The sequence below is a fragment of the Episyrphus balteatus genome, chromosome 3 (assembly GCF_945859705.1).
Source record: "Episyrphus balteatus chromosome 3, idEpiBalt1.1, whole genome shotgun sequence".
Taxonomy (NCBI): domain Eukaryota; kingdom Metazoa; phylum Arthropoda; class Insecta; order Diptera; family Syrphidae; genus Episyrphus; species Episyrphus balteatus.
Window position 1 is genome coordinate 9,529,624 of NC_079136.1, and position 14,889 is coordinate 9,544,512.

Consider the following 14,889-nt stretch of genomic DNA (forward strand, 5'->3'; position numbering starts at 1 on the left):
AACAACGGCAACACTTACAGTTATCAATTATACTTTTTTCAAAAGCTAGAGTTATACACTTGATTTTAATTTTTAAATCAAGATATTTCAATCAATCGTTTTTGAAATAATCGATTTCAAAATCAACATTTGGGAAAAATAAGATTAAAAAAATACATTGGATACTATTTTTGTCAAGTTTTTCAATGAGAAATTGATTGATGAGTAAATTGTCTCAATAATTTCCTAATCAAACACTGAAAACCATATCTTCTTATGCCTTGCTTCTAGTTTTTGAGAAAAATGAAAAATAGAAAAACTAATTTCTTAATCAGATTTTTATTTTCTTGGCTGTTTACCATTATCAAAAATCAGAAAAGATCGATATTCATACATAGAGTCAGTAAAGAGCTTTGTTCTTCTTAAAAAAAAACAACATTTGGGAAAAATAAGATTACAAAAATACATTGGATACTATTTTTGTCAAGTTTTTCAATGAGAAATTGATTGATGAGTAAATTGTCTCAATAATTTCCTAATCAAATACTGAAAACCATATCTTCTTATGCTTTCTAGTTTTTGAGAAAATTGTAAAATAAGAAAACTTTTTTCAAATCCTTCAGTGGATTAAGTTTTTGGGGACTATTCTCTGCACCATCAGGGCTCGCCTGTGGTGAGCGTACAATGGGAATCTAGTTTTTTTTTTTAAGAAGAACAAAGCTCTTTACTGACTCTATGTATGAATATCGATCTTTTCTGATTTTTGATAATGGTAAACAGCCAAGAAAATAAAAATCTGATTAAGAAATTAGTTTTTCTATTTTTCATTTTTCTCAAAAACTAGAAGCAAGGCATAAGAAGATATGGTTTTCAGTGTTTGATTAGGAAATTATTGAGACAATTTACTCATCAATCAATTTCTCATTGAAAAACTTGACAAAAATAGTATCCAATGTATTTTTTTAATCTTATTTTTCCCAAATGTTGATTTTGAAATCGATTATTTCAAAAACGATTGATTGAAATATCTTGATTTAAAAATTAAAATCAAGTGTATAACTCTAGCTTTTGAAAAAAGTATAATTGATAACTGTAAGTGTTGCCGTTGTTTTTTAATAATTTTTTTATGATTTCAAGTATTTCTTTTGAAAATTGCCCCTCCCGCCTAAAGGGAGGGACATTGACCCCCCCCCCCCTCCCGTAAGAAAAAATATTTGTTTTGAACACCTCTAGAAATAGCCGTTGTCAATTCTCGGCGCCTAAGTTATCGTACTCGTGCCTTGCTTTGGTATGAATTTTTCACAAAAAAAAAACCCTTTTACGGGGATATCTCGAAAAAATATCTAATCCGATTTTGGTAAAAGCGGATTATTATTGCAGAGGCTTTCAGGAACAAAGCCTCATCCTTAGTTTTTGTCGTTTTTTCAGGTCAACCTTAAACTTGTTCAGGATTACTCTCTTTTTCATAAATATTTTACTTTTTCTTTATTTTTTCGCCGTTTCTTTTTTATGTGTAATATGTGTTATATATTGTTGAAAAGGCACAAAAAAAACCTTTCATTTGACATCAAAAACTTACATATAGCTCTTATAGTTCTAATGATATTTGCATATAAAAGGGACAGAAAATGGTTATCAGAACGAACTTTGGAGCCTTATATCTCAGGACCCTGACTTTCGATTTAAAAAAAAACTTCATATATTGAATATACTAAGCTCCAGCTTCAATTCGAGACTAGTCTCATTAATGTACGCTCATGGCCCAAGTCCCATATAATTTTGCCCCATCTCCTTTTTCAACAAACATAAAAAAATTAAGTTTTTTTTTAAATTCTTTTTCCTCGTTTTATCAGTGTTTTTAACGTGAAAATTTTATAGCATTTATAGTGTTTTTAAGCATTCGAGTAGGGTTGCCAAGTTCTTGCTCGTATTTTACAGATGCAACCGACATTTTTCACATAGAAGAGAGTAAAGGCAAAGTTGGGTGTATTGAAAAATAAAAACAAATAAAAACAAAAAATATTTTGAAAAAAGAAAAATCTGATAAAATAATTTTCTCAAAAACTAGAAGACATAGAAACATATAGTTATCACTAATCGATAAGGAATAAATTGAGGCAGTTTTCTGTGTGAATAATATGTTTTTATTAAAATTCACAGTCTGGACAAAAATAGTATAAAATGAGTTTTTAAAAAAATTTGTTCGCCTATTTTTAACATTGAAATCGATTATTTCAAAAACTATCATTTATAATATATTGATTTAAAAATTAGAATTAAATGCACAATTTTGCCTTTTGGAAATGGTATCACTTATGACTGTAAGCGTTGCCGTTGTTTTTTAATAATTTTTTTTATTTTCATAATTTTTTTTTTAGAAAACTGTCCCTCCCACCTAAACGGGGATAGATAGACCCCCTCCCAATAAAAATAAATGTTTGTATTGAACTCCTCTACAAAAACCCGTTATCAAATCCTGGCGTCCAAGTTATCCTACTACGTGCCAAAACAACATTTTTGTTCTATATCTAAAAGTTCGAATTTCTGTATCTGGGTTGAAATCGTAAATATTTTTTTTCTAAGCCAATTTTGAACTGATTTTCATAAGAAATACCTCGTTTGATTTGGAAATAAATATTATTTTAGAATATATTTTTAAAACAGCATGTTGTTGTGAAAATATATATGTCATCGAGCCATAAACCCTCCACTATTTTAAAATCACTGTTTAAATCATTCTGGCAATACCACGCCACAAAGAATAAGAACAAAGTAAAATGTCAAAAAGTTCTAGAATTTTTCCGCCGGGTTAACCTAACCTACAAAAATGCAATTGTAATTTGATAAAAAAGTCTTTGAGATTGGCCGCAGAAAAGATTTAACAAAAGGCTAAAGTTTTCTTACCTTTGTAAGTTCTCATTGATTATAATTTCTTTAATATTTTATTTATAATTATAATTTTTTAGAAAATAAAATCATCTAAATAATTTGGATTTTGTTTTGGAAAGAATTTGTTTTAATCTTGAAAGTCTGCGCGCCGACATAATTTTATTTTAAAGTTGGTGTTAACTGGAATTGCACCACGAAGACTTCAATTATGTCAACCGACATGGTACACAGTTGTGCTTCAACGGAGTGTGATTTGCCCGATGATGATGAGATGGTTTCGTGTGAAACATGCCGAAGGTGGTGGCATTACAAGTGTGCTGATTTTAACCCCACTTTATTTGACACTGCTACTCCTTGGTTTTGTCGTAGAGATGATTGCGATGAAATTGGAAGTCAAATTAAGGAACAGGTTACACACACTGCAGGTGCCACGGCAAGTAGCACTCAAAATGATGTTTTAGCTGCTGTGGATGGATTGATTGAGGCGGCTAGAGTGGCACAAACGATCGTTGACACGAGAGACAAGGAAATCGCGTCTCTGAAAGCAGAAATGGACACGCTGAAAGCGCAGTTGGTTGCAACATCGTCAGTTACAAGGCAAGAAGCGAGTTCTGTTCATTCAGCAGATTTAAAAAAGATTGCTAGTGAGAGGCTGGAAGCGATTCGACAAATTGATTGCAGACACAAGCAAATGGTTGGTCCTGCTGCTGCTCACTCAACACCTCTGTCGGGGCAAAAAGACTGCAATGTTAAATTGCAAGATGCGTCACAAGACAGTTCGTGCCATCAGTCAGATATGGCAAATTTATTGACGATCTTGAATCGCAGTCAGGTCCAGGAGTTGCCCACTTTTTCGGGGCATGATAATAAAGAATGGCCGTATTTTGAATCGGTGTTCATGTCAACAACGGTTGAAGGCAGATACAGTTCCAAAGAAAATGTTTCTCGTCTAAGAAAGGCACTAAAAGGCGAAGCTTATAATCTGGTGAGCGATCGTCTGAGGTATTCGACTGATGCAAACGCTGTGATGGACTCATTACGTGCGATTTATGGTAGGGCAGATGTTTTAGTGCACAGTCTCACTACGAATCTTCTTAAGTTGCCGTCGTTGAGCTCACCGAGTGATACAAAACTGCGTCAGTGGGCTGTGGTGCTGAATGGGTTTGTTGCGGACATCAAGTCAATGAATTTAAGTAAGGAACTAGACAACAACTATATCCTGACAGATCTAGCAAGTAGGTTGTCTCCCGGCCAATACCACGACTGGCAAAAACGAAAATCAAAGAAGACGCACCCGAATTTAGAAGATTTTGCTGTTTTTCTTACTGAGAAACTATACGACCTGCCACCAGATTTATCTAAAGCAACAAAGCAGTTTTCGTCAGACAAAGCAAGCGGCTCCAGTTCATCACGAAAGGTTTTGACTCACCAACCAGTTATACAGAGTGAAGAGAAATGTGTCAAATGTGAAAGAGCCAAACACACCTTAAGTGAATGTGAAGAATTTAAAGCTTTGTCTTTGGACGAAAGGTTCACATTTGCTAAGAGCAAAGCTATTTGCTTTAGGTGCTTAAAGTCATCACCGCATAGATGGAAAGACTGTTCACAAAAGAAATTGTGTGGTGTCGAAGGCTGCTCGAAAAATCATCATCCGTTACTTCATCCGTCAACAACGAAGTCAACTTTGAATTCATCGGCTCATCCTTTCGTTCCACCGTCGCAAATTCATTCGTCGCATCTTGAACCTAAAGCACCAGTTATGTTCAAAGTTGTTCCCGTTCGTTTATTTGGGAACAATAACAAGTCTTTAGACACATTTGCATTTTTGGACGATGGCTCATCCATTACGATGGTGGAAAAAGATGTTTTCGATTTTCTGGACTTGAGAGGTGAACCAGAGCAGCTTACACTCCAGTGGACAAAAGGCGTTTCCAGAACTGAGGACTCTTTGCGTACAAATTTACATGTTTCTGGCATAAATAAACGTAAACGACATATGCTAAGGGACATTTATACAGTGAAGAATCTGGAACTGCCACACCAGAGTGTTAACGTCACCACTTTAAAGCAAAAGTTCTTGCATCTAAGAGACTTGCCGTTGCCGGATTTAAATGATGCAAGGCCGAAAATATTACTGGGGTTAGATCAAGCCAAGCTTCTTGTGGGTAGCCGTCAGCGATCTGGTAAAGATGATGAACCACATGCGATGAAGACACTCCTAGGTTGGACCGTCTTTGGTACAACAAAGATGGAAACCAGCGTATCCTGTGTTAGTTCTCCAAGAATAGCTTCGATTTCCTACTTTCATGGGATCAGCAAGGAAGATGAAGAACTTCATGATCTAGTGAAACGTCATTTCTCAACCGAGGAATTTGGGGTTCGGCCTCCTAGCGGAAAATTTGTTAGCCAACTTGATGCTCGGGCTCTAGAAGTGATGAAGCGCACCTTGCGCTATGTTGACGACCACTACGAGATTGGTTTACTTTGGGCTTCCGATGACGTCGAGCTTCCTGATAGCTACCCCATGGCTGAGAAAAGACTTATTAATTTTGAGAAGTCTTTGTTGAAAAAACCTGAGCTGTTGACGTGGATGAATCAATACATGCGAGAATTAATATCCAAAGGTTACGCTAGGATTGCAACAGAGGAAGAACTGTGTCAAGAACATCCGAGAGTTTGGTATACACCTACATTTATGGTTGTGAACCAGAATAAACATCCACCGAAGCCAAGAGTTGTGGCTGATGTTGCTGCCAAGGTGAATGGAGTTTCATTGAACTCGCATTTATTGAAGGGTCCAGACAACTTGGTACCTCTTCATGCTGGGCTGTTCAAATTTCGTGAAAGAAAAGTTGCTGTAAATGCAGACGTTCGAGAAATGTTCCATCGCATTAAAATTTGTGAAGCGGACCAGCATTGCCAGAGGTTTCTTTGGAGAGATGGCGATGTTTCTAGAAGGCCAGCTGTCTACATTATGCAGGTCATGATGTTTGGACCTTCCTGCTCTCCCACATCTGCACAATTTGTGAAAAATCATCATGCGAACCTCTATAAGCAGCAGTGTCCGGAAGCAGTAGATGGGCTAGTCAACCGAACGTATGTTGACGACTACTTTAATAGTCACGACACGGTTGAGGAAGCTGTTGCTGTTAGCAAGGATGCCATTGAAATCTGTAAGGCAATGAATTTCGAGCTGGTGGGATTTCAATCGAACAGTCGTGCATTTTTGGACCAGATTCCTGAATCGAATATCAAAGCAAGCCTGGTCAGCATCGATCCCAATGAGTCCGAGAGTTATGTCACAAAGATTTTGGGTATGTTATGGCAACCTTCATCTGATCATCTGATTTATAAGCTCTACGATGAAGAATTTTTAAAGAAGATGTCGGAATCAAAAGCTGATATAACCAAACGAGAAATATTAAGAACGATTATGAGAGTTTTTGACCCCCTTGGTCTTATTTCTTGTTTCATCATCAGAGGGCGATTTATTTTGCAAGAGATCTGGCGCGAAGGCTTCAATTGGGATGAGGAGATATCCTGTGTTTTGAGAGAGCAGTGGCTGAATTTCATGAGAATCTTGAGGCAAATAGAGGAAATCAAAATTCCTCGTTCGTATACGACATTTACCCCGGATCACTCAAGAATCAGTTTGGTCGTTTTTGTGGATGCTTCGGAGAAGGCATTTGCTGCTGTTTCCTATTGGCGCTTCGAGCAGAGTGGAGCAGTCGAAGTGGCAATCGCCATGGCTAAGGCGAAGGTTGCTCCTGTTAAGAGACTGTCAGTGCCTCGTTTAGAGTTGCAGGCAGCTGTGCTAGGCGTGCGGGTTGCGGAAACCGTGAGAAATTCTCACTCAATTCGAGCTGATGACATAATGTTTATGTCCGATTCTAAGACGGTGCTTTCATGGATTAGTTCTTCCACCTTTAAATTCCCAAGTTTCGTTGCTGTTCGTGTTGGGGAGATTTTGGAAACTACTAATCCGCATCAGTGGTGGTTCGTGAGATCTGCAGATAATGTTGCGGATGATGGAACCAGATGGTGTGAGAATGCAGAAAGCTCTAATAACTCGAGATGGTTTGCAGGACCTGAATTTTTGAAGCTTCCCCAAGTTGATTGGCCAGTTACGCCAGGGAAAGTTATTGCTGAGGCGAATAAGGTCAGCGCAATTGATTTATCTAAATTCCCAGTAAATTTGCATAAACATCCACCAATATCATTCAAAATATATGATGAGTTGAAACCAAGGTTTCGAGCAAGATGGTTTTCGGCAGTCAGAGTAGTGGCACTATTACTTCGTTTTAAAGACTTGTTGAGTAAGAAGGGCATTGAAACAGAGCCTTTCGCAACACCGTCAGAAATTTTAAGAGCTCAGGACTGGGTGTTTCGAAAAATCCAACAAGAGGTCTTCTCGGATGAAATTTCTTGCTTGCAATCTAATCGAGGTTTAGGACCCACAAGTTCTTTATTGAATCTGTCTCCGTTTATTGATGAAGAGGGTACTATGCGACTAGGCTCAAGAATACAGAAAGCAAATATTTCATACGCATCACGGAATCCTGCCATACTGCCAAAATACCATCCGCTAGTTGAGTTATTAGTTCAACACCACCATGAAGCTAACAATCACGTTGCAACGGCAACAACGATCTCAGACATCAGGGAAAGAGCTTGGATTATAAGCATTCGTTCGACCGTGGCACGAGTCCAATCAAAGTGTTTTATGTGCAAAAGACTCAAGGCAAAGGCAGTAACACCATTTATGGGTCAGTTGCCTGAAGGTCGGTTAGCCTTTCAGTTGAGACCTTTTACCCATGTGGGGGTAGACTGTTTCGGTCCCATGCATGTCAAATATGGACGAGGCACAGTAAAACGATATGGGATGATTTTTACCTGTTTGAGTTTCCGTGCCGTTCACATTGAGGTGCTCAATGATCTCACCATGGACCAGTGTTATATGGCTGTTCGTCGATTTCTCATCATTCGTGTGGTCACCAAATTCATCTATAGCGACAATGGTCTCAACTTTGTCGGAACAAAGAACCGCTTAGATAAAGATGTGAAGGAGATGGAGGCTGCTCTCGGTGAGTACTGCGCCAAGTACGAGGGCATACTCTGGCGTTTCATACCTGCATACTCACCGTGGATGGGTGGAGCATGGGAGCGCCTTATTAAATCTATCAAATCCAGCATAGAAATTACCTTAAAGGGAGTGACACCTCGAGAAGATGTTCTTTTGAACGCGCTATATGAGGCACAGGGGCAGATCAACAGGAGGCCGCTAACTCATATACCCGTCGACCCGGAGGACCCTCGACCACTTACTCCGAATTCCATACTTTTTGGCGATGCCGATCGGGATTTAACCGCACCTGGAGTGTTTTCTGGCAACGATCAATGGAGTAGGCTGTATAGCCGTCGAGCGGAACACCTAATGAGAGAGTTAACAAGGCGTTGGTACACAGAGTATCTTCCTGAGCTGACGAGACGATCAAAATGGTACACAAAAACAAAGCCAGTAGAGATTGGGAGCATTGTTCTTGTTATTGAGCCGGGAGAAGTTCGATCTGCTTGGAGGCTTGGCAGAGTGACAAACGTTTTCCCAGGCCCTGATGGAGTTGTGCGGGTAGCTGATGTTCGTCTGGCAAATGGGAACATTTTAGTGAAGAGGTCGGTTGGGAGGCTCGCTGTCTTGGATCTGGAGTCTTCAGATATAGCTTCAGACGGGCCCCGGGATGTCATCGAGCCATAAACCCTCCACTATTTTAAAATCACTGTTTAAATCATTCTGGCAATACCACGCCACAAAGAATAAGAACAAAGTAAAATGTCAAAAAGTTCTAGAATTTTTCCGCCGGGTTAACCTAACCTACAAAAATGCAATTGTAATTTGATAAAAAAGTCTTTGAGATTGGCCGCAGAAAAGATTTAACAAAAGGCTAAAGTTTTCTTACCTTTGTAAGTTCTCATTGATTATAATTTCTTTAATATTTTATTTATAATTATAATTTTTTAGAAATTAAAATCATCTAAATAATTTGGATTTTGTTTTGGAAAGAATTTGTTTTAATCTTGAAAGTCTGCGCGCCGACAATATACTTTAATTTGATGTCGAAGTTGGGTAAATGACGAAACAAATGGAATTTTTGAACTTTGACAGCTTATAAATTCTAGGTGGCTTAACCGAGTTACATGTTTTATACATTGTTGAAAAGGTATATTTATCTCCTATCAGAAACTGTAAAAAAATTTTTGTCAATGGGTGAAGGTCAACAAAACCGTTTTTTGCCCCTAACTCCAGATTTTGGGGCTGTTAGGGACTTTTTAAATACCGTTTCGTAATCAGTGCGACTAGCTCTACAGAACGTGATAGGTCTCTGGCGTATATTTTGACTGTTACACCGTGTAATTTAGCCTTTAAATGTACACAAAATTATATATTTTGTTAAAAAAAAAAAAAATTGTGCGATATATTTATTCATTTGAAAATGATTTGCCATATTTGTAGGGCAACATTCAATAGTTCATGACTTTTGAATCTAGAAGGTTCCATATTCAATCACATTCAATGGCTCATACCGTTTAACCAGGGGAAAAGCAAGACGCTTCCAACTATTTCTTAATTGTCAAATTACAATAAATAATTAAGAAGCTACGATGGTACAGATGAACATAGGTACTGGTCAAACACATAACCCTCCTCCTTTTCGATTTGTCGTACAAAGGTAAAAAATTTGCTACGAATCACTTGGGATATTTTTCTTCATTCAAAAGTGACTCCTTATGAATTACTTTGAAATAATTTGAAATTATAAAGAACACTCATACAAATAAGCTTTATTGGCTTTGAATGAAAAGCTTTTACTCCCAAAAAAAAACAAGATTAAATATAGGTCATGCAACTCTACCATTCTTTTTTATTTCAAATCCACCACTGCTGAAAGTTGATAAGGAATCTACACCAGAAAAGAAAGGGGGCCAGACGATGAATTGAAGAAAAATGTCAATGTAGCAAGAGATTTGAACCAATTTTTCAGTTAAATGCATAATTCACCTTCTGCATTGAGACAACACCAACGAAACAAAAAATCTACCCTCAAATGAAAGAAAAGTTCCTAGAGAATAAATTTTGACCAAAAAAAAACTTCTAGCAACCAAAAACAGCGCCATCTATATTGAAAAAATGAGTAAAAATGTTTGCTTTTTGAATACCATCTGGTTAAATTTTGTGTATATTTTTGTTTCTGTTGTATGATCCTGGATTGTTGGTTGTGGTTGCTGGTTGATGGTGAGATGCCATATGTAATGTATATAAGGACGAAAAAAAAGCTTCGCAACAAGAATCAACTGTCGTCCTCGTCTCAATATTCAACACACAACTCAACTTTTCAAATTCAATGTTTTTGTATCCAGTGTCGCGCTGAACACGAAACCGTTTGCATCAACTATCGCTCTCGAAGAAATAAGTTAATAAAATAAAAATTCCAAATTCGAGAAACATAGAAGGATACAGCGCGTCCTCAGCATCGTGTCCTGTTTGTTGTGTTGTCTTCAATATAAATCCATCCACCAAAAAAATTGTGTGTATGGTATATGTTAAAGGTATAGCCTGGTGTGGCAGCAATCAGATGGTAAAAGAGATGCATCAACAGCAGAAGCAGCAGCAAGAACACCATCTCCATCAATAAAGTGTTTTATTGTTTCTGTGTGTTGTTTTTTTTTTTTTTATTTAGTCCTGGTGTTTTTTGGGTAGGTTTCGGTTCTACCAAAAAATAAAAAAAAAAAAACACACTAAAAGGGAAAGAGAGGGTGGTATACACAGTTTTTGTGTGTGAAATTGTATAACTAGACAAATCAATCAATCCTCTCATTGCAGACAACACATAGCACCAGGAGAGTGTGGTGTTTTATTGGTGTTTTTCAAAGTGTTTAAGTGTTTGTCTGTGTGTTTTCTTTTTTTTTTTTTGTGTAAAAGGAAACAAAATTGAACAAAAAAAATGCACTCCGTCTCGACGCGATTTTGTTCAACAATAAATTGACTTAATTTAAACACATAAGTCCACAAGTGTTGTACACAAGTGAAAAACACATATAATTGAAAAATAAAGGATTTCCTTTTTTCGAAAAAAAAAACAGAAAAAAATGGATACAATTGGTGGAGGTACTCACTCCTTGCTAGACACTATGTGCAATCTAAGCACCAGCACCTTGGCTGAGTGCATTTATCGTAGCACAACAACCACCACCACCACTATTCCAAGCAGTTCTACTAGCACCACAACGATTGCCACCCCCTTCTCATCATCGTCGTCGTCGTCGTCTGCCTTCTCTTCATCGTCGTCCTCGTCGTCAAGTTCCAGCTCTGATCCATTGATTGACATAAACGATTTCAATGGCCTAGATTACTCGGCTGTGGCGCTGGCGGTGGACAATTTTAGCTACAGTGTATTACAACTAGCTCCCGGAGCGGTCAATCGGAGTTCATCTAATTTAAGCAATTTAAGCAGCAGCTGCACTAGTCACGCTGCTGCAAAATTAGCTACCACAATTATGGATACAACTAGTAATCAATCATCATCTGTCGCGTCCTCATTTTTATCATCGTCCTTATCTTCGTCCATTTCGCCATTGTCGTCGTCCTCTGGTTCGTCGTCGTCGTCGTCGGGTGAGGATGTTTATGAGATGTGCCTCACCGATGCGGACTATCTTTATCGGCACTCCTCCATTATGACCCTGGTTTATTGCATTGCTTACATAATCGTATTCATTGTTGGATTGGTCGGGAATAGTTTTGTGATAGCTGTTGTCCTTCGGGCACCACGAATGCGAACAGTTACAAATTATTTTATTGTTAATTTGGCTATAGCTGATATATTGGTGATTGTATTTTGTTTGCCAGCAACTTTAATGAGCAACATATTTGTCCGTGAGTATTAAAAAAACTTTTTGATATCCTTAAAAAAAATGAATCCTTGCAAAAAAAAAAAAATGCATCAAAATGATGATGATTATATAATTTCTGTCATGTGGCACATTAGTTTTTCAGTTTTTCATTTTTTTTTTTGTTAAGTTAAGTTTGAAGGAAAGAGTGTTGTATGTGTTGTTGGAGTGTTGTATGGGGTTAGAGAGAGGTGTTGTGGGGAGGATTGTGTGTGTTTTTTCTGCTTCTATGCACTTTTCGCCTCAAGTGTTTTAAAGATGATGAAGATGATGAAGAGGTATACTCTATACGGCTGCAAGGAGCTGGAAAAATGCTTGTTATTGTGTACACCTCTAGATATATCCATGTCAGTTAGGATTTAGTATTATTTTTTCTTCCTCCCTCCCTTTCCCTCCCACTCTCTTCTTGTTCTCTTTCTCTCTCTTTTTCTATATGATTTTAAAATCTTTATGTATAGTAGGAGTTTTTGATGTATGTCATATCTCAAAAGTATTGAATTATGCTACTATTCTGGCTCCCCTCTCCATCTCATCATCATAACACATCCATCTCGTGTTGTATACATTGCAGAAGTGGCAGCAGGACTTCTAGCACCATTTTTTTTTTCAGTCTTCCTTCTTAACATTCGTCCTTTCTTTCATAAAAGAAAAACAGTTTTGAAAAAATATAAAAAAGAAATTAAAAAAAAAAAAAAAAAAACTTAGATATACACAACACACAAAAAACACTATGATGATGATGAAGTGTTGTTGTGCTAGGCCAGGTAAAACGAAGAGGTAGAAGTGATGGTGGAGCATGTGCATAGTCACACGACAAGGCGAGGGCACGGCACAACAACAAAAACACTATACAACACGAGGACGAGGACAGAGGGTGCTGCAAAAAGCAAAAGGATCATCGACACAGTACTGACCTAATTTTATTAAGCTTAGGCATAAGTTTGTGCACCAAATTGTATCTCGTATCATTCGTGTTGTATCGTTGTGAATGTGTTGAAGAGATGTTGCAATTGTATTTGTGTATTTTATTCGTCGATATGTCCTCGTCCTCTTAGGTTGTGTTAGTTTTTTTTTTTTTTTGTATATTTATGTTATGATTCTTGTTGTTAGTGTCATTTCGTCCTTCCCCCATCTACCATTCTCTGTCCTCGTGGTCTGCATGCTTGCCTGCTGCTGCTGGCGGGCTTTGAGTACAAATAATAAGGCCTGGTCTGAGCATGAGTAGGAGGTGTGTGAGAGTGTATAGATTGGTATGAGAGGTGGGTTTAATTTTAATTCTCTTCCTCCCAACTCTCCTCCTCATAGAAGGTATAAAAAAAAGAGAAAGAGAGTACTGGGGCAGCTGTTGAAGGTTCTTTTAAATCATACAACACTTACCCCCCTCCCAACATTACCCCTCTATTTCTCGTAATTCTTAAGTCAACCGTGCGTGCAATACAATTACGAGGAGATACTATTACACTATTACTATCTATTACTAGGTTGCATGTGGCGTACTGACACTGGCAACTACTACCTCTAGAATCTAGAGAAGAAGTGAGATAATGAGGTGATGCATATAATAATTTTGAATTTCTTCCAGATACCTGAACTCTGCACCTGGTTATAATGGTAATATGTTGCAACAACACCAACAATAACAACAAAAAACAACAACAACACGAACATACCACAGGAAAAAAAGGGGTTTAACACATATGAGTGTTGAGATTGTTAGTAGTATGAGTGTTGTGTGTATAGAGCCTCTTCTATCAATGGTTCATGGTTCTTTAGGTTCTTCCACCATAAATAGATAGAAAGATAGGTAGGTTAGGTAGAGAGGTGACTGTTAAGCTACCCCCCTTGCAATTCAACACCCTCACAACACCATACATTTTGAAGGTGGTGGGTATTCTATGCTCACAGAGAGTATTTTGTGGTATGAGAGAGAGTGAACAAGAGTGGGTGGTGGAAAAATATAGCTGGGTTTGGGAGAATTATACATGTATACACGAAAAAAAAGAAGAGGTGTGGGTAAAAAGGAAGAAGGCTGTTTTGCATTCAAGGTTATTTGTGGCTGGATAAATTGACCTAAATATTTCGCTCAACGACCTAACCGTCAGGGTTATTTCTATATATTTGACACTCTAGTCTCTGGCAGGTAAATAATATATATTATAGGTACTTTTATGTACATATATAAAAAAAACAAAGTTGTACTATTGATCAGCTAGCTAGCAGTAGGACAAAAAACTTGTGTTACTTTGGTAGTGTTTCACCTGTGCGAGACTTTAGAGAGATATTAAATTGAATTTAAGGTTTGTTTGTTTGTAAGTATCTAGCTAGCCAGCAAATAGGTAGGTTTTGGTATTGTAAGGACCTACTTCCATTTTGATTTTTTTTTAATTTTCTGGAAACAAAAATTTCAAGCCTGACCTTAGACTGGATATAAAATGTATACCAATATTATAGAGAGGGTGAGAGAGCGAGCTGGTATTTTTTTTTTTTTAAGTAAGCAAGGACTTTTATACTTTACTATCACATTGGTATATATGCTCATTTTTTTGTTGTTTTTGTTGTGATATTTGTTGCCTTGAAATTTTTTGGTAAAAAAAGACTATATACTATTTTCTACTACAACACATAATATAAGTGAAGAGTCTCAATACTTAGTTATTCACTTGAATGAGAGATAAGGAATTTTTGTTCACCCTTCAACCTTTTATGGAAGTGGGAGGTTGTGGGGTAGAGCGGGATGAGAATGTCCTTGGAAGAAGTAAAAATGAAGAAGAAAAACCATTATACCAAAAATTGGAGAGATAATTTCTGTATGTTTTTTGGCGAGGCAAGGAAATTTAAGGATAACACACAACATATCTCTCTTAATGGTTTTCATAGTATATTTATTAAATAAGTTTATTTTTTTTTTTTGGTATAAGAGTTGGGGGATAAGAGGGTGAAAGATTGACATTAAAATGGATTATGTTTTGGTTGAAGTTTTCTTGTTGTTTTTGGTATTTTTTTTCTTTTTTTCATCATAATCATCAGGTTTTTTTTTGGTGTGGAATTAGTCGGGTTGGGCTGAGCTGCTTCTCTATGTCA

General features: G+C 37.2%; 2 protein-coding genes across 2 annotated transcripts in view; both read left to right on the top strand.

Moving 5' to 3' along the window:
* The first annotated feature begins 2,677 nt into the window (after positions 1-2,677).
* Positions 2,678-8,838, top strand: LOC129913304 (uncharacterized). The gene is made up of 2 exons (XM_055991905.1): positions 2,678-2,887; positions 2,946-8,838. Exon 2 carries the CDS (start codon positions 3,077-3,079, stop codon positions 8,618-8,620), a length of 5,544 nt encoding a protein of 1,847 aa, XP_055847880.1. The 5' UTR covers positions 2,678-2,887; positions 2,946-3,076; the 3' UTR covers positions 8,621-8,838.
* A 1,989-nt stretch (positions 8,839-10,827) lies between these two features.
* The window catches only part of LOC129913307 (neuropeptide SIFamide receptor), a 148,825-nt gene continuing 144,763 nt past the window's right edge, over positions 10,828-14,889 (top strand). The window contains exon 1 of the mRNA XM_055991913.1: positions 10,828-11,794. Within this exon, the coding sequence (XP_055847888.1) occupies positions 11,011-11,794 (784 nt within the window). The 5' untranslated portion in view covers positions 10,828-11,010. The remainder of the gene's footprint in view (positions 11,795-14,889) is intronic.